The following is a 22,810-nucleotide window of genomic DNA, read 5'->3' on the forward strand; positions in this document are numbered from 1 at the left end:
TGGTGCTGAGGGTGTGGGGCAGGTGGCTGTGATGCAGGAAGGAGCTGGTGCCTCTCGCTGCCCCCCCCACCTGGTCCCCCTGCCCGACCCACAGAGCCCCCCATGGCCCCGGGCGCTGCGGCCGGCATGGGCAGGCAGCCTTTGCTGTGCAACCTAATGGGATAATCCAATTCCCGTAACCCACTTATCCGGCTGATCCAATAAAGGTGGCTGGGAATAAAGTGTGTGCGTGGTCTTAATGCATCCCCCCCTGACCCCCCCAGCCCTCCATGCTCCCCCCAGCCCTGGCAGCAGCCTGGGTCTGTCTGCCGCAGCCAGTGGCTGCTCCTCCCCAGAGGCAGCCGCAGTGGGGGCCAGGGCAGAGGTGGGACCTTGGCCCCTTGGGGCTGGGACTTGGTTGGTCCAGGCTGCAGGGGAAGCAGGAGAGGTGGCTGTGCCAGCGGAGGTGGCTCTGATCCCCAGGCCCACGGGGAGCATCGGGGGATAAGCCAGCACGAAGCGTGAGGTGGCTGCAGGTGGGTTGTGGGGATGTGGGGCAGCCCTTGAGTGGGACTGTGGCTGGGTGACACCATGTGTCTCTGTGTGTCCCCCCCAGAACGGGGCTTGCTCAGCCCCATGGCCCCAGGGGCCATCACTTTTTTCATGGAGGGGGTCCTGAGCAGCCTCGCTTGTCCCTGCGCTGCCTAGAGGACTAGTAGGGTTTGGGGGGGCGTTGTGGGGCTCTGGGGGTGGGTGAGCTGGGCAGGTGGCAAGGGTGGGACATGGGATGGGCATGGAGTGGGAGGGATGGGGATGGTGGCACAGGGATGGAGGGGTGGTGTGTGTGGTTGTGGGGCTGGGGCAGGAGGGCAGGGGCAGGGGCAGGAGGGCAGGGGCAGGGGCAGGAGGGCAGGGGCAGGGGCAGGTGGGATATGGGCAGGGGCAGGAGGGCAGGGGCAGGGGCAGGAGGGCAGGGGCAGGAGCAGTGACAGGAGCGCAGGGCTGGCTGCGCCATGATGGCCAGGAGCCACCTCCGGGTGCAGGTGACGCAGCCGCCCCGGCAGCACCAGGAAGCGTCGGGCGCGGTGGCAGGTGAGGCGGAGCGGCAGACACCGCCCGCAGCAGGACCCCACACCGGGGCGGCCGGGACCCCCGCTGCCCCGCAGGGCCATTCGCTGCCCCCCCTCTGTCCCCGCAGGCCGGCATGGACGGGGCCCCACCACCCGCCAGCCCCGCCGGGCTCTCAGCGTACGTGGCCGTGTCGCAGCTGCTGGGCCTGACGCTGCTGGCCACCACGGGCGCCTGGCTGGGCCGCTACCGGGGCGGCGTGGCCTGGCACAGCCCCCTCCAGTTCAACGTGCACCCCCTCTGCATGGTGCTGGGCATGGTCTTCCTCCAAGGTGACGGTGAGCAGGACAAGCGCCCTGTCCCGGCCGCAGACTGCAAAGCCCCCAGAGCTGCAGCTGGGCAGGGAGCGAAGGGGACAAAACGGTGACAAATGAGGCTGGGAAGATGCCCCAGGACCCCCCTACCTGTGTGCAGCCCCCCTGGGAGATGCGGGGTGCTGGGGAGGTGGGGGACCCCCACGGGTGCTCACCTGCCCTCTCTCTGGCAGCTCTCCTGGTCTACCGGGTCTTCAGGCACGAAGCCAAGCGCCCCACCAAGGTGCTGCACGCGCTGCTCCATGGGCTGGCGCTGGTCATCGCCCTCGTCGGTGAGCGTGGGGGCCGGGGCGGGCGGGGGGGCCGGATCGGGCCCCGGCGGTGACGGGCTCCTCTCTGCAGGCATCGTTGCTGTCTTCGAGTCCCACCGCAGCAAAGGCATCCCCGACATGTACAGCCTGCACAGCTGGTGCGGGATGGCCACCTTTGTGCTTTACCTCCTGCAGGTGAGGGCTGGGGACCCCCTGCCCCCCCCGGCTGGGAGGGGACCTTGCAGCACCCCGTAACACCCCCGTGCCTCTGCAGTGGCTCCTGGGCTGTGGTTTCTTCCTGCTCCCCGGTGCCTCCTTCTCGCTGCGCAGCCGGTACAAGCCCCAGCACATCTTCTTCGGCATTGCCCTCTTTGCCCTCTCCATCGCTGCCTGCTTGCTGGGCATCACCGAGATGCTCCTCTTCAACATCAGGTGGGTGGCCAAGCTGGGGGTGGTGGTAGCCCCCCAGATCCCCCTGACCCCCAGCAAAGGGCTGCTCCAGCTTTGGGGGGTGGGGGGGTGGGGGATGGGGGGCAGAGCCTGGCCCCTGCTGGGCCAGTGGCTCCCTGGCTATTAAATGTCCCCTCAGGGCCCTTAGTTCTGCCGCTGCTGAGTCACTTCCCAGGTGATGTTTAACAAGCGTCAGCTCCTGCGACAGCTTGCCTTGGGGATGGGGATAAACCACCCCCCCCCCCCACCTCCCTGCAGCTGGGGGTTTCAGAACCCCCATGGGATGCTCATGTCCCCGAGGTCCCTGTCCCCACAGCTGGAGGACATGGCGACAGCCCCAGCTGCACATCAGGGTGCCCCCCAGCCCCAGCACCGTGGGGACACAGCTATGGGGCATCCCAGGAGCCACCTGCCTCTGGCAGGGGAGGTGCCCATACCCCTGCTGTAGGACTGTGCCCCCAGTTTTCTCTGCTGTCACCGAGAGTGTCGCCGAGCAGCACACGGGCACTCCCCTCTTGCTCTGCTTTGCGGGGAAGGGACCTTTCCCAGGGTGTGTATGCTGAGGATGAGGATGAGGAGGGGGCTGCAGCCATGGTAGCAACAGGTGACCCACACCCCAAGGCTTGAGCATCCCCCTCCGCCCTCGCAGGGATTCCTACAGCCACTTTGTGCCTGAGGGTGTCCTGGCCAACACCTTGGGGGTGCTGCTGGTGGTCTTTGGGCTGGTGGTGGGCTACGTGTTGACGCGGGATGACTGGAAGCGCCCGCCGCTGGCTGAGGAGCTGGCCCTCTCCATGGACTTCAAGACCCTGACGGAGGGCGAGAGCCCCGGTGGTGGCAGCCAGTGACGTCCCCAGCTCCCTGGTCCCCAGCACGGGCTCCTCAGGGTGTCCCCCTGCACCCCAGCCCTGGTGTCTTGGGGTCACCCAGCTCAGGGTGATGAGAACAGCTGGGGAAGGACACGCTTGATGTTGTAATGCTGCTTGTTGGGTTCAGCCTTGCTTGGCCTTCACCTTCCTCAGCTCTGCCCCACACAGCCCCAGTGACCCCCCGAGCCTGCCCCCAGCCCCACGGGGACAGCCGTGCCACAGGCAGGGCCAGGGGCTGGCAGCGGTGCTGGGGCACGAAGGACAGGGGTCCCGGGGGGACTGGGGAACAGGACTCCAGATTTCCCTGCTGCGAGCGGCTGAAGCTCAAATGTCCCAGTGCCGACGGGCAGAGGGGACATTTGCCATCACGAGGTGTCCCGCTGGCCAGCAGCACGGCTGTGCGTGGGGACTGCTCCCCGCAACGGGCTCCCCGTGGGCTCGGAGCAACCCGGTGCCTGCGCAGGTTCAGCATCTTTGTATCCGAAATGTTTCCTCCTCTCGCGCGATGTGTTGTCTGCTCAGCAGATGCTCCCAACCTAATAAATGTTTGCAGCTAACCCTGTCCTCCTGCCGTCTCTGCTCGCCCAGCTCACCGTTCCAGGGTCCCCCTAAGCTCCCCCGGGGGCTGGGACAGGAGCTGCCCCCGGGGCTGGGGAGGGCAGGGAGGGTGTCCGGGATGGGGCTGTCCCACCGGGCCCGTGCAGCCGGCACTGCAGAGCTCAGCAGTGGCTGCATGAGGGACCCCATGGGGACATCTCCAGGGTCTGGCCACGCACTGGATATGCCCACGGAAGTGGGGGAGACCTGCTGCCATGAGAAGGTGCATCCCTGAGATGTGGGCTCGTCTCCTCTGCTGAAAGCATCCCCTCTTCCTTCTGGGTTACGGCACAGGCAGCTGCCCGGGTGAAGCTCCTGGATCCCAGTGCTGCGAAGCAAATGCAGCCTCCGCCAGAGGCACGAGCCCAGGCAGGGGGGCTTTGCCCACCACAACCCCCATGAGCCATCTCCTTCCAGCGCTGCCCATCCAGCCCATCCCAGCCGCTGGAGGCAAGGATGCTCACAGCTGCGAGGGGCGCTGAGCTGCAAAACCGAGCCCTGGGTTTGGGCAGGGATGAAGTGAGGAGACACCTGGGTTCTCGGGAGCTGCAGGGCTCCAGTGTCCACAGCACCGAGCTCTGCTTCCCACAGTTTTAAGCAGAGAACTCTGGTGTAGTTACCCCCCCGACTTTATCACCGCCCCCTCTGTCCCCTCCTGCTCCCAGTGGTGCCGGGTCCCCATCCCCATCCCCGCAGTGACAGACAGACCTGACGTTTGTGCCATCCTGACATCCCCAGGTTATTTCCATGCTGAGAAGCTGTAGCACACTCCTTCGCTCGCTGCAGTGTGGCAAAAACACCAGGCCAGACACCATGTCCAAGTGTTAACCATTTATAAATAAGTACATTTTTTTCATACATACAGTTTTCATTGTACAGATTACAATCTGTATACATTGGGGGGGGGGGGGGGAATGCATTCTTTTGAACTTTTCACATCTATCTCACAGCTCACATGTACAGACAAGAAAACTCTGCTCAAGCAAATACAGCAAAGGAAAAAAATATGTTTTCTTCTTTCCTTATACATGAGAGGCGAAGGCCTCCGCTGTCGGCAGGGGCTGCTCTTCCCACTGCACAATATCACAACTGTGTGGTGTTCAATATATCAGTAGAGAGAACAGAACATGCATTGAATAATATACTGTACAGAGAGAAAGTCCTTTACATCGGAATTATAGAAAAGCTAAAGGAAAATTTAAGTGTCTTAAAGATCTTCCCAGCAAGTGTCTCGGAGGATGGCAACCAGGGAATTGTACAAAGCACAAGGTGTGTGTACTGTACGTGTTTGTACCGAACTCGGATCCTCTCGGATGTGAAGACAGAAGGGAGACGAAACGCTGAATGCAACACGATGGGAAAGAAAAGGCTGGACAGAGGTGACGCCGGCAGTACTGGCAGAGTCCATGCGAGTCTCTGGGTTACTGGTGTACCAACAGAACAGAACGTAGCACACCGTGCTGCTCTCAGCGTCTGGCTTATCAGTGCACAGCGAGGCAGACCCCGGGCGAAGTGACCCCATTCCTGGGGCGTGAGGCTCTCCCACCCACCCAGCACGACCCCGACCCGCCGGAGGAGACGACCCGCCGCCCCACCGCCGTCCCCAGGCAGTGTCACCTGGAAGGGACAGTCTTTTGGCAAAGCAGCCCTCTTGTTTTCCTGACTATAGGATACGATCCCGAGAGGTGGGACCCGTCTGCTGACTCGCCAGTACCGTGACAGCTAGAAAATGAGCAGGAGGAAAGGATACGGCGGATGGGTTTGGTGTCTGTTGGCTTTCCCGGTGACAGTCGCGCTAGCTGTTTTCTCTTGGGTAGGTCTGTAACAGTTGCGGTGAGATCCAGCTGTATAGTCAGGAGTTGGACACGAACGCATCTTGCTAAAGAATTGAGCCCTTAGTGGTTTATATTAGAAAAAAAGAGTTTGATTGAATGAAAATCCAGCAATTATTCACACAAATCTGAAAAAAACGCAGATTAACTTTCAACCATTGTGCTTTGTGTCCAGCATGCACCCCACCAGACTTTGCGCAGAGCAACCAGCATGGGGTGAAGGCATTTATCCACAGAGATCCCAGCGGGTACAACAGCTCTTCCCCTAAGCCCTTGGTCAAACACCGTTAATGCCGGTAGAAGAGTTATCTTGAATTCCCCAAGACTAAAGCAAAGTACAACCACCAAGGAGCTCGTCACAGCTCACCGCGGACGCCCCCGGCGAGGAACGGGGGCCGAGCAGGCACGCCGGCTTGCTTGTTTCTCTAGGTAAGGCGGAGCTGGCACTTCGGTTTTAGCTGGACTTCTTCTGGGTAACCCTGAATATACAGCGACCTTGGTACGAAGGGACTGAATCGCTCCAAATTTATTAGCCACCCCCGTTCCGGACTTAATCCAAGTATGGCTTAGGTGTTTGTCACGCGCACGCCCCAGTGCTCACGCTAGCCAAGCGCTTTTCTTTACAGCCAGGTGAAAGAAACAAGCCCCAAGGAGCAGCGCCCGGAGGGCCCCCCGCGGGCACTGGTGCCAGGCGGACGGACGGACACACGCCTTGGTTTGCCGGGAGCCGGTGCAGCCTGTGCCCCCCCAGCAGCAGGGTGGGGAAGGGGGCTCGGGCTGCGCAGCGCCTTTGCCTTTCCAGACTGATCCCAAGGGATCTGTCTGCGTAAACCCCTCCCTCTCCTACGCGCTCCAGGTGGATGCTGAAGACTATTCTCAAAGCCCTCCAACGCCCTGGCCGGCCTGGCTGGTGGGGACCCCTGCAGAGCACCCCCAAGACGGGTGGCCCCCTCCCCTGGGACCAGAGCATCCTCCCAGCCTGGGAGACAAAGCCAGAGCTGGGAAGCCCTGCCGAGGGTCCCGGTGGACCCCCTCCCTCCCAAGCTGGGAGAGAAGCTTTGGGCTCTGCGGTGGCACAGCCCGCAGCGGGTGAGAGACATCTGGTGGGAACGCCGGCCAAACACAGGGCTCGGCTTTGGCATCGCCCACCCGATGCACCCCAAGAGCCCAACCCGCAGCTTTCAATGGCATCAAGAACCTGATTTACTCCGTGTGCCAAAGAATCACAATCGGGGGCTCGCCCGTGGTGCCACTGCAGCTGGGGAGGGGCTGGAGCCGCCGGCTGGCAGCATCGTCCCACATCCCAATTACTCAAGGAGCAATTAAACACGTAGCACAGATGGACAAGACAGCACCGTGTCTGGAACTCTGCGTGTGCTCCCGCCCCGCGGCCCGGGCTTCTCAGATCTCGGTCTCAGACACCGAGGCGAAGGGCCACCGGCGCCACCCGAGTCTCATGCCTCACGACAGGACCACGCACGACAGCACAAAACCCAAACCCCCTCTGCTTCCCGTCCACGCCAAATCCGAATCGTGACTTTGTGGACACAGGGGACTGTGTAACAAACAGCTTTTCCAGGGAGAGGTGTGCTCCTCACCCACCCGGGGACTACAGCGGCCATCCTGCCTCGACTGTCCCTCAGAGAACTGCTGGGGAAGTGCTTTAAAACCACTGCAAATAATTCTGTATTTAAAAATTACTCAATCTGTTGATGCTTATATACAAGAGTCAGTTCTTGTGCTATAAATGTTATGATTCATTGCTTCGTTTCTTTTCTTTTTTCTTTTTTTTTTTGAAAAATACACTAAGAGACAAGAGCTGTTTTGCTATTTTTCTAATGAAGACACTACTCACGCTTAAATATCCAGTATTTATCATAGTAACAAATTCAAACAGTAAAGTGCACCCATTTACAGAGAGAACAGATGGAAAACCATTAGTGCAAGAATCCTGTGAAAAATGTAACACGTGGTATCGTGAAAAAACCTGCACACCGCAGTATTTAAGCCTTCTTTCAGCTTGGTGTTTGTGTTATAAGTGTGAGCTGTTTTCTTTTTCCCTTAAAACATCTTCATAAACCCAAGAGTTATACACAGAAGTGCCGTGAGGGGACGTTTCGGAAGGACCGTACTGGGAGCACAAGGCAGTGAATAGCGAAAGCAAAGCACGGGCAGTTCTTGCATCGCTGCTTTCGGACCGTCCCGTTTGCATCTCAGCGGAGAGACCCGGCTCACGGCCACAGCGCCTCTGGCTCAGCCATGTGAAATAGGGACGGGGCTCAACTTGTTACTTTTCCCTTTCAAAGAAGCAACTAAAGGTAGGAAGCCACTCACTCGATCAGAAAGCTGGAGGATGGGGGGCGCTGAGCAAAGCGACTGGTGCTACTCCAGACCCATGGTACGCACGCCCTAGCTATTGATGCGCTGTATGCAGAGAAAAAATCAGTAATTCCTTACAAAGCAGAACACACTACTTCAAAAGAGAGGAAGAAAAAAACCAACCCAACCCGATCAACCATTACACCCCCTTTGCAAGGAAAGAAATAGTGCATGGAGCTGAGTGTTCCCGCGGCCGCGGGGAGCCCACCTGCCCGGGGGGTCGCCCAGTCCACCCCCTGCTTTACAGAGCCCTGTAAGAAAGCAAAGAGTCAGTGCTGGGCTGCACCTCGAGAATAAAAACACCAACCTCAATCCAAATACTGGCTTGGACAAATAGCCCAAAAGAGCACAAACCCCACCAAACCCCACAGAGGAAACACCCCCCGAACACTCTCATGTGTCTATGAGACACGAGCCTCCACCGCCCCGAGGTGTGCACGTCCCAGTTTGCTCTGAGCAAATTAGGCAACGAAACAGCAACGAGATGTGTTGATCCATACACAGGGGGGGAGAAAGAAAAAGAAAAAAAAAAAAAAAAAAAAAAAGAGCCCCATCGAAGCCATGGTTTGCTTAAGAGTTTCGGACCGAGTCCTTAGCTGGTGTAAATGGATGCAGCTGCACTGATGTTGCGCTGGGGATATGCTCACTTACACCAGTAGAGGCTGGACCCCCCGATTTGGTTCAAGAAGTCTTGCAATCTATTCGCATAGCCCTTTGGAAACACCGAAAGGTATCGTTCCTCCTGCTCAGCACTGACATCGCTCTGACGAGTTGATATGATGAGGTTTGGCGTTGGGCAACAGGCACTATTTTGCTTTAAAACAAGCTACAGGGTTATCACTCCCCCCCGGCTCATCCCGCCCTGCACCCTCGGGAACTGAAAAGGCAGATTACAAACCCACTGGTAATAAATGGATCTGTAAAGAAAGCTCCTCCAACCCCGCGAAACAATTTCAGACAATAATTGAAAAATTATTGAAAATCCTATAGAAAGGATTTTGGAACTGTCCCCTGCTTTTCACAACGTCTTGACGTGATTTGCATTTGATTTAAAAAAACCAACCAAACCAACACCCAAAACAATCCAAACCGAAAAATATCCTGAAATAGATTGCATAAATAAATTATAAATATCTCTCTTTTAACTACAGCTCCTTAGAAAGCAAAACGTGGTCTCTATCATTTACAGGTATGGGACACGGCAATCGCTTCCCAGGATATTGGGAACGGATCTTAGAGAACAGCCCTCGCTACGGCGCGGGCTCCCCAGGTGGGAGCAAGCCTAAAGGAAGGGATGCTGCATGGCTGGCTTCGCAGAAGGACCCTTCCTGTCTCCGGAACCATCATGCCACGCTATGCATCCTCATTATAAAAAAAATAATTAAAAAAAAATTTAAAATTGCAGTTTTCCTCCTTGAATGCCGTTTTCTAAGTCAAATTTTGGTTTTTCCTTGCAAGTATAAACACCCCACCAAAATCAAACCCCCGCCATCGAACCGTCCCGACGGAAATGCGGTGCCGTGTGTGAGGTGCAGCCGCCCGCTAACGGTGCGAAGAAGCAGTTGTTGCCATCCCAGTTCACGCGCAAGAGGCTCCTGGCCATTTCCCTTGGCTGATTACAACGCGTACGAGGGGCCAACTTTCACCTCCTGAGGCTCGTGTAAAGCGCCCCAGAGCAAACCAGCGCCGGGGCACCCACAGGCAGCTCGCAAGTAGCAAAGCACCGCGTGACCCCCACCCCTTCTGGCTGACGATGCGACTAAATAACGAAGGAATCCAACTCAGAATAAACCGCTCCAAACCAGATGAAGCAGGAGGGTTACTGTGCACAGCTACTTGCTGTTAAAGCACATGGTGCCCTTGCTTGCTGCAGGTCATTTGCTCTTTGAGGGTAGAGAGCCAAAGGACCCGGCTGGCACGGGGACCTGCGGGTGCAGCCTCGGGAAAGGCTCCTGTGATCCCTGCCCTGCTCCCGCTAGGAATTCCCACCAGAACTGAGTAAGAGCTCAGCAAGACAAAAAAACCCAATTTAAATCGAATGCAACTGTCTCTTGAAAAAGAGCTGGTTACCTCCTGCTGCGTAGGGGATATTTCTGGACCACCCTGCACGCACACTAAGGTATCCTGGTTGGGATCTTAGCTGGAATTGGGCAAACGATACTGGCTCGGCTGATGTTGGCTTCACGGTCAGCTGGGGAACAAAAGGGCTGGAGCACGTGCATGGCTGTCTGACCACCACACAGAGTACCGGAGAAACTTGGTCATGTAGCTACCAAAGAGAAATGAAAATAATAATAATAATAATAATAATAATAATCATAATATGCATGGAAATCAAGCTCAGAAGTGTGTGCTGAAAACATGAGGGTCTTACTCCAACAAGTGTCTTTTACACATTAGACTCCACAAATGGTCTCTTTGGTTTGATTGGGGATGTCTGCCCTTGCCTGGAGTCCCTCGAGAGCTGCCTGTACAGGTTGTCCTGGTAGGCCTGCGCCACAGGCAGCGTCCTTGCCACCTTGACGTCGGGGTACGAGGAGGCTTGGGTGACTCTCTCCAGGAGGTCTCCCCGGGACCCATTGGCCAGCATCCCATGGGGGCTGTAATAGTCTTCCTCTAGCAAATGGCCATTCTGTGCATTGTTGGTTTTGTTATAAAAGGCAATGTTGCTGATTGAAGAAGGCGGGCTAAATGATTCCGGCTGGGGGAGGTTGCCAGGAGACGTGGGACTAATGACAGTGTCCACCGATGACACAGCCCAGGTCCGGTTCTGCTGATGGAGGTGGGGGTACTGCTGAGTCCGAGCGGTTTTATCTATGATTCCCATGAACGGCGTGGTCCGGGATCGGGCTGGCTCGCTGGGGTAACCCCCCTGCGTGGGAGAGACCGGAGAAAGTTCATCGCACGACCTGTCGTAGGCTGGCTTGAGAGGGATCTCCATCTGCTGAATCGAGGCGGAAGGGCGGAAGCTGGGAGCCAGGTTGGCGGTGGAGGAGATGCTATTGCTGGAAGGAGAGAAGCGGAGGCCAACGCTCTGAGAGTGGAGCAGGGGCCTTGGAGTCGGCGGGTGAGGCTTGATTTCGCTGGGGTTGACTGAGATGGGCCTTCGTATGAGGTGAGACACATCTGGAGAGCCCAGCTGGCTGGCGGGGAGGGAAGAACGCTCCAGGTCGAGCTTGGAGTGACACACCGGGTAGTAGGATGCGGACTGGCTTCGCCCAATCTGAGGGGTCTGGCTGTATCTCATGCCCCCCCGGTACGCCGAGGACGGTCTCTGTGGAAGGTCTTCTTTAGCCAGCCCTCCGTGCTGGCAGATGGCCCCTGCACTGAGGCTCGCCTGGACGTGCTGCACTGGCCTGCTGTCCCCGACGATGCCCCCGATGGAGCCCTGGTAGACCAGCCGGCTCTGGCTAACCCCCATTTCCCCCGACGCCGACTGGTACTTGCTGGCCATCGAGTGGGCGACCTGGCTGTAGGCGCCGGTTGGGATGACAGTACTTGAGTGGACGGCGGAGCTGGGCTGGTTGCTCCTCACGATCTGTGCCTTGGCTGGCTGCAGCCTCAGCCCCTGCTGCGGCACGGCCACGGGGAGCTGGGGCATCTGGAAAGATCTCTGCGTCATCTTGGAGAGCGGAGACTTTGGTCTGCCGGGGAGCGGGCTGACGCCACTGGGTTCTTGCTGATAACGCACCGGGGAACCGGACTGTGACCTATAAACGCTCATGCTTTCTGCTGGGGGGCTGGCACGATACTGAGGACCTCTACGAAGAGGAGAAGGTGGTGGGCTTTGATATTCCTTCCCTTGACTCCCAATGGGAGGTGGGCTGAAGCGGTAAGAGGAGCCCTGGTGAGCAGGGGACGTGTGCGGAGGACTGGGTCTGTAATGCGAGTTCTGGTGCGTCGGAGACAGAGCAGGAGATGTGGACTGGTACCCTTGCCTGGTCGGCGAACCCACGGAGCTATTGGACCTGAAATCAAAGACCTGATGAGAGCCGAGAGGGGAGCCAGAAATATAGGCTGAGTCCCTGTGAGCTGGGGACGGGGGTGGGCTCTGGATGATGGGCAGCCCTTGGTTTGGCCTGGACTCTGTCTGCAAGCCAATGGACACGTTTTCTACGTCCTGCTCAAGGTATTCCTCCTCAAAGATATCTTGCACAGAATACAGCTCTTCGTGCTGGGCTTCAGGCTCGGGCTCCACCGGGAGCGGCGGCGGCTGCTGCTGCTGCTGCTGCACCTGCCTGCACTCCTCTTCCACCCGCATCAGCAGCCGCTGGATCTCACGGTTGTTGGGACACAGCTTGATGGCCTCGTTCAGGTCCTCCAGGGCTGCTGAAAACTGCCTGCTTGACAAAGGGACAGAAATGAGAACTGAAATTACTCTGGATTTGAAAGGAGCCGTCCTCGGAGGCTCCAGAGGGGTAAGTGGCGTGTCCGTGCTACCAAGGGAGATGCCTGCGACCGCTGCCACGCGCGGCGGCTCTCAAACTCTGCCTTACATGCCTCCCTGGGGTTTATTTTATCCAAACTGAAGGAAAACACTGCCAGCCATTCTGGAGAAGAGGGGAACAGAGTCCTGAGATGGCACAACCCAGACTAGCAAAAACGCCTGTCCCGAGGTGTTCGTTACAGGCTCGTTAATTACTCCTCATGGCACCACCAGGAGCTTTGCCCCTGCGCTAGCGAAGGGGAAGCCAAAGCGTTGGTAGCCAAGAGCCCGGCTCACCGCCACCACAAAGTAGCGCAGCTCTGACGGAGGCGCAACCGCTTGCGCCCACGAGAATGTAAAGCTGTGCCCGACGCGGGGAGCACACAGCGCCGTGCCCTGCAGCTCGGGGCGTGGGTCAGCGCCTCGGGCCAGGCTGCTCGCTCCAGTTCTGCGATGGCTCCCGCTCACCTCGTCGGCAGGAAGGACCCGAGCGGCGCGCGGGGGCACCAGCCCCCCGGCAGGCTTTGCAAGGGGAAGGCCAGCCTGCGAGGAGGGAACGGGAGGCGGGGGGGTCAGGAAGGGGGTTGTCACTTACAGGGACACTGCTGGCTTTGGAGCAAACCCCTCTGTTAGAGCGTGGCTGTCGTCTGGGAGGATGACCCCAGTGAAGCTCCTCACACCTCCCAAGGCCCGCCTACGCCGTGGCACCAGCCATGGAAGAGCAGGCGGAGGGAGGAAAAGCGCCTGTTCCCCGGACTGGGCTGACCTCGGGGGGCTGCCGGGCACAAGCTGGGAAATGCAGGAGGGAAGGCAGCGTGGTGATGGACCCTGCTGGAGGGAGCCGGGGCAGACATGGCCGCCTGGACGTGGGGAGGCTGAGAGCGCCTGGGAAGGGACCCGGCTCCTCCGGTTCCTTACAAGGGCTCCGGACACAGCGGGGAGGGAACCCACTGCAGGGCAGGCGTGAGGCCGGTGCGGCACGGCTGGGGGGGCTCCTCTGCCCCACAGAAGGGCACGGCTTTGCCCCCCACACCGTGGCCAGGAGCCCACTCCCACCCATCGCCTCCAGCAAGGAGGGTCAAAGGGGGGGGTCTGCTGAGCTACCGCACTGGCACAGGTGAGCTGGACGTTCCTCCGGCTACTGGTGACTCTCTGCACCGCCACGCCAGGCGTTCTGGTTGCCGTTTACAACCAAGACGTGCGCAACGACAGCGCGCCCAGCCCTGGAGCGCAGGGCTCAGAGCAAGCCCTCCAGCTCATTGAGGAACGGCGTTGATGGGTTTAGAAATGAACGTGATCTCCCATCTTTTAGCCTTCGGGGAGATTAAGCAGGGAATCCTCTGGGCTCCGTCGGAGGTGCAGAGAGATCCCAGTGCCGCGGCTCCCTGGAAGCCGGCTGCAGTGCTGGGAGCAGGAGCTGCAGCTGCAGGCTCAGGGGCTGGCGCCGCACCGTCACTGCCCAGCTGGGCAGCAGCTCCTGCCTCGCAAAAAGTGCTGCAGGACACACAGACTCACAGCTCTTAAAGCCAGGAGAGATCACCGTGATGAATAAGCCTGCCCTCTTGCACAACATGGGCCACAGGGCTTCCATGAGTCATATTTTGCTTCCAGTCCAAGCAGTGGTTGAACTAAAGTGTATTTTTAAAAAGAATACTCAACTTTGGTGTCAGGTTTCCAGTGTAGTAAGACGTTCAGACAAAGTTCAACTAAGACGAACCTCTCAACGCGTTTGCGTTCAGCTGTCTCCAGAAATTACCAAACGAGGGAGGGTGTTACTCTGGAGTTTGAGAGGTTTGTAATTTCATTAACAAACGTTCCTTTGCCATTTCTTCCCATGGGGACACTGGTACGGTTTTGCACGGCGGATGCCCACATCGATGTGGCACCGAAGAGACCAGCCCCTCGCACTTTTCTCTCTCTCTCCTCACCTGCTGCTGCGTTTGGCCCTTGCTCTTGCATAGTAAGCTTCGTAAGATTTCGGTTTCAGCTCCAGTGCTTTAGTAGCAAATTCCTCCGCCATTCCAAAATCCTGTCATTACAATAGGTGTGCAGATAAGTAACTGAATAGATATAGAAATAAAAATATATACAGCTTGGGGAAAAAACCAAACTTAATATGGGCATTCACTTTTGGTTTTTGGTTTTGCACATACCATGGAAAACTTGGTGGTACCGGATTCTTTCACACAGATTCAACATCATTTACAGCCAGAGAGCTACGATGGCACATCCAAAGCCCCCAAACCCTCTTGTAACGCCAGATGCTGTCAGCACCCAGAGAGCCCGGTGTGCCACTGGCTCCGTTCTCATTGACTGTGTCCCCAACAAGTGCATGCAATCCCCCTCCGACAACCTACAGCCTTGAGGAAACATCTGGTCTCGCAGAGGCTGGAATGTAATCTCATGAAGGATTTTTTTCCATAGTTGAAAGCCATGGGAAGCCTTTCCCACGCCCTCTGTTTCCCACTCTGCAACACACTGACATGCTTTGAAGGGGCCGAGTACAAGTGCACGTGAAGGAAGGGACTAGGACATCTCAGCAGCTACAAACAGGACTTGCCTGGCAAAGGTCTCCTGCCAGTGCCACCCACTCCACTGGTCCTTGCCTCTCTCCTACACCTCGCCTGGGAGACTGGTTAGGGAGTGGGGAGGGAGGGGGTGGCAGCACGGGATGGAGACAGCTCTGGGTGCTTTCGAGTGGCAGTGCCACAAGCTCAGACTATCGGCTATGGGTCAAACCCTGCCGGCCGTCCTCCTGCGCCCTGTCCTGAATGCTTCACCTACCACTAAGCTCCGCTGCAGCTCAGTACTTGTGAAGGAGACCTCTTCCCAGCGGGGGGGCTTCATTTCGCATCCAAACCTCGCCTTGGACTGCTGGCTTGGGCCATGACCCGGAGCAGTTCTGGGAGGAGGGACCCAAGAGCACTCCTGATCTCTTCAAACACTGAGACAGCAAACTCTTGCCGCCTGGACACCCTGCCTGGGGAAGCTCACACTGTTTGTACCTTCAGTAGCAGCTACTGAAGAGGTATTGCCTAACAGACTACGCGGGGAATGTAATCAAGAGGTTGGTACCTGTATGGTCTCATCTATAGGTGCAAAAACTGCAGGAGCATCCCAGAAACCTGGGATTCCCTGGTTAACAATAATCCAAAGCCCTTGTCCTCAAAGCACAGGCTTAGCTGCCAGTTGGCTTGTTTAAAGAGCAGGTTCACACTTTTTCTCCAAACTGTGGTGTTTCTTCACCTGCATTAAGATTTTACTTCTGTTGCTTTTCACCTTCCTCCCTCACAGCTTAAAGAAATGAAGGTGTCACAGAACCCCCTTCCCTTCCAGTGTAACCTGTGCTGGCTCATGGCCTCGGAGGAAATGTCACTTGCCGAGCCTGGCACCGCTCTGCGGGGCAGGACACATCCCGCAGGGCAGGACACATCCTGCGGGAGCTGCTGGCTCTGGGGCAGGACACATCCCGCGGGAGCCGCTCACTAGATGCTGCTTGACTGGAGCAAGGAGAGTGACAGTGATCTGGCAGTTCTGGGAGGAGAGGGAGTATGTGGGGGTGTTTCTGGATGAGTCACTGCCCTGGGGAAGTGCTAGCCCCCTAAGCATATGCTCCTTCGTTTTAAATTAATTAGCATTCAAAGCAGCACACCTCCTAGCTCCTCCCTCAGCGCTGCCCTAGAAATCTGGAAAATGCCTCCACCCCCAATTCACATCATCATCAAAAGGGAGTAATAAAAAATTCAAAGAGCTATAAACATAGCAATGAATTTTTAATCATCAGAAATGCACATTAAACCATTACTCCTTTTGAATTCTAAAATGTCAGTGCTGGGTGAAAGACAACCAGGTTACACCGAGGAGAGATCTCGGAGGTCACAGCGCAGTTACGGGACAGACACGTCCCTGTGCACAGGCAGAGAACGGGCAGCTTGTGTGCGAGGCCAGCAAGAGCGGGGAGACTTACGTTCATTTTCCTTCGACACCGGGAGAGGTTGAGAAGGAGCGACACCTTCAGCTCGCGGAACGTTTTCAGGTCTTCTCCGAATCCTTCCCTGGGGAATTTTTTCAGAGCATACTGGTAGCGCTGGGCAGCCTCTTTCACTTTACCTTTCTAATAGAAGGAGAACATGTCAAAGCACATCCTTGGGTTGAGTTCACTTCCCTGCAGAGAACTCACCAGCCCCACGAACGTTTTAGGTGGTTAAGGTAACACAGATTCACCGTTTAGCCCTTTTCTAGAAAGGAAAGCCAGAACCTTTGACCAAGGGAACATCTGATCTGGAACTGCAGGTGCCTCGTGCAAGCTGAGCTCTCCCACTTGGCGCAGAGCTGTCACGCTACAGGGGGAACTGCGGCAGGAATGGTGTTATGTTGGCTTGATACTGCTCCATCTGGTTTCTGGATGGATGGTCTTTTGAGCTGGGTGATTGGTAACCCGTTCCTGGTTACCAATCCTACACCCACACCCGAACAAGCACCAGGGAGGGCAAAGAACAGCAGGTTCTTTGCGGGGAGCTCCTGGGGCTCAGAGAAGCCTCTGCAATAGCAAAGGGAAAAGTTATGGCACTGCCGTGGCTCTGAAGATGGACAAATAGGCTGAGATTCACCTCCCTGGACTTGAGATGTCTGAAAATTAGGTGTCTACATCTAAGCCTGTCAACTGGCTTCCATTTATAGTTATCAGGACGCAACATTCACCTTCAAAGGGTGATTCATCTTTGCTATTCTGGGCACCTATTTTTGGCATGGGATGCTCTGTGCCCTGGAGGGGGGCAGCCACAGCAGCTAGGGTGAAAGAAAGAGGGCAAGATGGGATCTAGGGCGCGTGCAATTCATGATGACCCAGACATAAATTTTGTGGCTATGAACAGAAAGCTTTAGAACCTCGTAAACTCGGGTTTCTCAGCTGTATCGTGTATCTCTGGCAGATAACTCCAGTTACAATGCCAGCTTTGCATATTTTCTGCTTCACCCTTAGAGCTGAACAGTGAATCATTGTTGTACTTGCACATTTTGTGTGTGTGTGCAAATCTCCACCTTTTAAAGATCAGTTTAAAATAAACACAGAGCAAAAAAGACTCTCTAACTGTAACGGTGGAACGTCTCCCATGGGCGAAAGGACACGACAAAGCCATCTGTGTCCTGACAATCTGTTTTCATTGCAAAAAGCTGCTTCCATGAGTTTTTCTGGGGTATGCTATCTCGGTGCCTTGTCCCACCGCAATGACCCTGCTAGGCAATGACAGCATCATCAGATCAGATGCAACGACATCAGCGCTCCGAACGAACACTTGGGATCTGGTATTTCCAGAGAGGGAATGAAGTGCTGGCTCAGACCCAGGCTGCAGAGAGACTTGGCTTTGCTTCAGCTTCATTATATGTTTGGGCACCCAGTGCCCCCTCCCCAGCCCCACAAACCACAACCGAAGTCTGCAGAGGCAGGACTGTGAAGGCTGCAGCACCGCTCAGCCAAAGCCCCACACCACGTCAGGCTGCACCGGCGCAGCTTTTCCAGAAACACCCTCCTCACCTTATAGAACATGTCTCCCTCCTCCATCAGCTTGCTCAACAGGATGATCATGATGTCTGGTTTGGAGGTTGCCATCGCCCATGTTGCTGGACCTGCAGTGTACAGGATGCATGATGGGTAAAAAACTCATACAATGCAAGGGTGGTAGGAAGCTGGGTGGAAAAAATACCCTGGGGTGGGAATTTCTGCTGGAGAGAACAACTTGGCGTGGTCAAAGGGCACAGCGCTCCAAATGAGTGAGCTGACAATTCCTCCCGCACTTAAATGAACATCATCCACACTGTCCTGGTTTTCCTTTGCAGTCATTAAGGCTAATCCTAACCCCCACCTGGGGCCGGGAATGCCGGGAGCCACTTCCACCAGAGGGCGCTGCTGGTTGTGGAACCAGCTCGGGGGAGGGGACACGACAAAACTACTTAAAAGGAAAAAAAAATTAAAAAAAAATCAAGAGTGGTTACATAAAAGCATTTCTAAATTAAAATCTCTGGCAGCGTACTAGGAAATCTGCAGTTTGACTGTCAATAGGCGTTTTGCGTTAAGTGGATTGTGATTTCCAACTTCACAAGATGTTGTTTCTACGAGAGTAGAAAATCCGTTAGGGTGGAGAGTAGAAAATCCATCAGGGTGGAAAATACGACAGGGGAAAGGTGGTGCCAAGTGCTGCTGGTGCTGGGCTGGGGACACGCTGGCTCCGTGCGGAGCCGCTGGGTATCTCAGGGGCTCACACCGGGAGGGAAGGGGTGGCAAAAATCTGGGGGCGGCTCGTTAGTGTGGGTGAAGAACAAGTCAACAATATTCTACGAGTAGATTCAGTACGTTTTGAGGGAAGGAGGTTAGTTTTTGAGTTCAAGTTATTCTCTGCAACAGTCATTAAAAAAATTATTCGAAGGTGAGGTAAATTAAAAGATTAGAGGTGTTGGGGACGCATGCAGGCTAAATCAAACAGGAGAAAGCAAGGCTGACAAAGCTATCAGATCGAAGCTGATGCTGACAGCAATGAGATATACCTCGTGGGCGACTCGGTAACGTCTGACAACCTTCAAAGAAAGGAGAAAACAAAAAGTTGTAGGAGAGAGGGGAAAAAAAAATGGATGAAGGTGAAAAAAAAAAAAAAAAGAAAGGAAAAAAGCAGCTGTGAGAGGCAGGCAGCAAAGAAGCCAATGCACCAGCAAAATCCCCTTTCACAGGAAAACGTAACGTGAGCAGCTGTGTGGCGCAGCGCAGGTAACACTAAGATCTGAAAGCATACACAGAGCAAGTGAATGCAGCAGCTCACAGCAATGCATGGACACAGTACGTTTGTCGACTCAGACTAGTAAAGATAGAAAAAGCATTACCAGAGGAAAGACCTTGCCAAAGAAACAGTTGTTTATTGATTAACTTTGCTAAGTAATACGACAGCAAAAAAAAAATAAAAAAAAATTCCCCATTTTAAGAAAGAGAAGAAGGCAGTCATGACTCGCCGGCTGCTTTTGGAGCACGAAGCAGCAGCCGGGGCTGAGGTTGCCTCTCTCTTACGCTTGTATTTTCTGGGAAGCCAGCCCCACTGCTCGGAGGGGCCTGAGCACGGAGCCGATGGCGGGCTGTCCCCTTGTCCCTACCTATCTTTGCTCCTTTCTTCAGGAGAGTGACGACGACCGAGGTGTTGCGGCACCCCACCGCCCTGTCGAGGGGCCGCATCCCGCTGTAGTCAACGTGCTCAATCATGGCCCCGTGGTCCACCAGAAACTGAACCTGCAACGAGAGGCCGGGGGGTCAGCGCTGCCCCGGGGCGGGACGCGGGGTGCTGGGGGCAGCGGGAGCTCGTCCTGCTCCGCCGCTCGGGCTATGGCCACCCCTGCCGGGTCTCAGCCTTGGAAGCGCCTGCACGCACGGGGGGCCGGGACTCTATGTGCTTCTTGCTCCATCGAGCTCAACCGTGCTGTCCTAGGGCTTTTACATCAACCGCCTGTTTGCTTCTGCACCCGCTACAGGCCACTTACCACCTCTGCATCGCCGTAAAACGCGGCCAGGTCCAGCGGAGTGCGTCCGTTTTTATCCGCGTGGTCGGTGGCAGCTCCGTTCTCCACCAGGGAACGCACCACGGCGAGGTGCCCCTTCAGGCAAGCCCAGCTGAGGGCCGTCAAACCCTCCTTGTCCATCAGAGCGATGGAGGCACCTGAAAGAACGAGCATCCCTTCACCAAAGAGCTCTCTGCTGTCGAGCACTACAATACAACCACCCATCCGCTTAGTGATGACAGCTTATTTTTAGAGAGCTATCTACATAATTATTAATGACTCTATTAACATTTCTCCCACTGCAGATCCCACCCTCCATGGCAACTTCAAATGCACCGATAGGAACTGTGGCAAAGGAGCTTATTCACACCAAGCGGCAAACTTTTTCGCACCTAGCTCTGTAGGCTTTTCTGGCAAACATCTTCTGAGCAGCAGGGTGGATTTGACATCCCTCATCTGAGACATCAATCTTTCTTTTTAACTGTTTTGGTGGTTTTTTTTTTTTAATCAAAACCCATTGCAGCCTGTGTGAGTCAGAGATGAAGACCACTTTGCTGATTCAGCAGGTCACGGCGTACCAAGGGGAACTAAGTCAATTCAGCTCCGTCCTTCTAAAAAAGCACAGATTTTCCCCTCTTCACTCCCCTCCCCTTTACCCAAATTGACACAATTTCCAGCAGTGTTTCTCCTTGAAATTCACCCAACATAAATACGAAGTTGTGGGATAAACTACTGCCAACCACAAGCCAAGGAGAGAGGGACCTGACATTTTCTTGGAGGACGAAATCACGCTGCCATACCAACGGGTCAGTTTTGCTTCATACGGCATATGGATACGCATGTGAGAGCTGAACAGCAGCATTAAGCGAACGCTCCTCACGGTGGCAGGAAGACAACTCCTGACGCCGTGGCACAGGCAGGACTTGGGCTCTGGGGCGAGCAGGAGAGGTCCCTATCAGCTCTGCTCCTCCGAGGAACCGCAGCTACCTGCAGGATGCTCCTGCCAGCAGGCCGGGATGAATGCCTGCTGCAGCATTTTTCTCCTGTAGATAAAATCTCGAAACTGCCTGGCACGAGACCTTTGCTGCCTCCGGAAAGCCCAGCGAGTGGGGGAGTAATGTGAATTTCCTGAGCCTTCCCATTCATCCCAGCTGACATATCCCCCAGTTAGCAACACCGCCCCGATGCTAGCAAACTGCTAGGTCTTCCAGCTTGCACAACTTTTCCTTTGCGGAGGAGCACAACGCGCCAGCATCTGCCTGGGATATGTTCCGAAACCTCCGCCCAGAGCTCCCAGCCCAGCCGCAGCATCCGGCTCACCGTGTGCCTCCGAGCGGCACGGCCGGCTGGTGTGCCACAGGGGGACACGGGCTGCAGGGCGGCTCAAAGGCACAAGCAAAGGCACGGCAAACTCCCCACATCTTGGCAGCCTTCCCTCACGTTGCCCACACCGCACCCAGGGACCCTTCGGAAGCCCCGGGAAAGCCCTGCCGATGATCCTCCGCTGACCCCGGGCCAACTTTTGTTCCTTTTTTTGCGTTTGTATTTCTGAAGAGAGATCATATGAGAGAATGAGCAGAAGGTCAAGAAAAATAGTCGTAGCAAGATTTCCATCCATTTTAGGAACTGAACCAGCTGCCTGGCTTGGTTTCAAGAACTTTCATTGATGCAGAAAAATAGCAAAGCAAGATGAAACCTCATTTCATTCCTTCTTGCTCGCACCAGCTACTTTCTTGCAATCAAACCGTCAAAGCCTTCTCTTGTGTTTTCCCTCTGGTGAGAAATCTCCTGCGAGCAGAGGGAAGGCTGGAAAGCCACATCATCGCTCAGCCTTCCCACTCTTTTCCTGGTCCAGTGGAAGAGACACGCCATCCCACGGGGTACAGGCTGGGGGTATCACTGCAGCAACGCGAGCTGAAGGTCTAAGCCAGTGGAGAACGCACATCGCTTGGAGATGCCAAAACGCTGCTGCGAGGCGGGCTGGGCACAACCCCCGCGGCAGCACGAACCTCTGCTCGACTCTGAAGGCATCCTCCGCTCCTTCGGGGATCCCCGTCCTACTGAGTGCTGAGGCACTGACGTCAACCCAACGGATGGTTCCGAGGGCCAGCGGATTAAGGTGACCTCATGGGATGGACCCCTGCTGCAGTGGGGGAGGTTCTGTCTGGGTGACCCCAGCTGGCTGCTGAGAAGGGCCGGGCTGCTCCTTCCCTAAAACCCCCGAACCTGCTACATGCAAGAATTCATGATTTAATATGTCATCCAGCAGGCATGCCACGCAGCAATGAGCCGGCTGGTGAAAAAAAAAATAAATGACCGACACTTGGAGCATCAAAGAGAAGAAGGGAGCAGCCGGGATGGTCGGATCTTTTCTGTTCTGAGGATCCAGGCTCGGTGGCATGTGTCAGAGGCACAAGGCAGGGGGCGAGGAGCAGGATCCACAGGTACCATGTGCTCCAAGGCAGCAAAACCATCGAGGGATTGATTTTTGTGGAAAATTGAGGTTCAGAATCAAGCTCTCTCCAAAAGGAATGAGCATCTCCAAAAGGAATGAGCATATTTTGCTTTGTGTAACACAGATTTGTACAAATACCAGCTCTAGCAGCAGCTGGGGAGTTTAATTCACCATTCACACGTCCGTTACTTCTGGGTATTAAGCAAGAGCAGTAGGTAACTCCAAAAATTTGGATTTCAAATTGATTGATGACTGCAACTCTGTTAATAAGAAGTGTTTACTAACGCTGACTGTGTTAATCAAGTACAGTCAAATGAGATTTGCTTTGCAACACACTAATTAATGCTTATGGCTTATGATTCACACACTTTGATTTTAATGAAACATTGAACAGGATTGTCAAAGCCATTTTAATTAAAATATAACATCTATCACTGTACTCTGCCCAGGCTTGCACTAACTTTTCAGGATCATGTGCTATAGCACATTTAGTGGAGCTTATTACACTATTCAGAAGAACGGATCTTTTAAAGTAAAAAAAGATTTTTGTATTTTTGACTTCTTGGGCTTTTCATGTCCAAAGAGCCAGGGAAACGT

The 22,810-nt window shown here is 55.4% G+C and overlaps 2 protein-coding genes across 7 annotated transcripts in view; one reads left to right on the forward strand and one right to left on the reverse strand.

Moving 5' to 3' along the window:
- Positions 1–294: 294 nt before the first annotated feature.
- Positions 295–3,537, forward strand: LOC119159090 (cytochrome b561). 2 transcript variants are annotated; one of them, XM_037411629.1, is made up of 6 exons: positions 295–515; positions 1,178–1,385; positions 1,595–1,693; positions 1,764–1,867; positions 1,947–2,104; positions 2,772–3,537. In XM_037411629.1, exons 2-6 carry the CDS (start codon positions 1,184–1,186, stop codon positions 2,968–2,970), a joined length of 762 nt encoding a protein of 253 aa, XP_037267526.1. In that variant the 5' UTR covers positions 295–515; positions 1,178–1,183; the 3' UTR covers positions 2,971–3,537. The 2 variants fall into 2 exon arrangements, with proteins under 2 accessions (XP_037267526.1, XP_037267527.1); XM_037411630.1 differs by lacking the exon at positions 295–515 and adding an exon at positions 1,006–1,071.
- Positions 3,538–4,404: 867 nt separating this feature from the next.
- The window catches only part of TANC2 (tetratricopeptide repeat, ankyrin repeat and coiled-coil containing 2), a 247,267-nt gene continuing 228,861 nt past the window's right edge, over positions 4,405–22,810 (reverse strand). For 4 of the 5 annotated variants that reach the window (XM_037411279.1, XM_037411277.1, XM_037411278.1 and 1 more), the window contains 7 exons: positions 19,741–19,916; positions 19,360–19,492; positions 18,766–18,795; positions 17,759–17,850; positions 16,193–16,339; positions 14,154–14,254; positions 4,405–12,139 (listed from right to left, as the gene is read on the reverse strand). In XM_037411279.1, the coding sequence (XP_037267176.1) occupies positions 10,189–12,139; positions 14,154–14,254; positions 16,193–16,339; positions 17,759–17,850; positions 18,766–18,795; positions 19,360–19,492; positions 19,741–19,916 (2,630 nt within the window). In that variant the 3' untranslated portion in view covers positions 4,405–10,188. The remainder of the gene's footprint in view (positions 12,140–14,153; positions 14,255–16,192; positions 16,340–17,758; positions 17,851–18,765; positions 18,796–19,359; positions 19,493–19,740; positions 19,917–22,810) is intronic. The other variant, XM_037411276.1, reaches the window with a different exon arrangement.

This window comes from Falco rusticolus, chromosome 18 (assembly GCF_015220075.1).
Source record: "Falco rusticolus isolate bFalRus1 chromosome 18, bFalRus1.pri, whole genome shotgun sequence".
Classification (NCBI taxonomy): domain Eukaryota; kingdom Metazoa; phylum Chordata; class Aves; order Falconiformes; family Falconidae; genus Falco; species Falco rusticolus.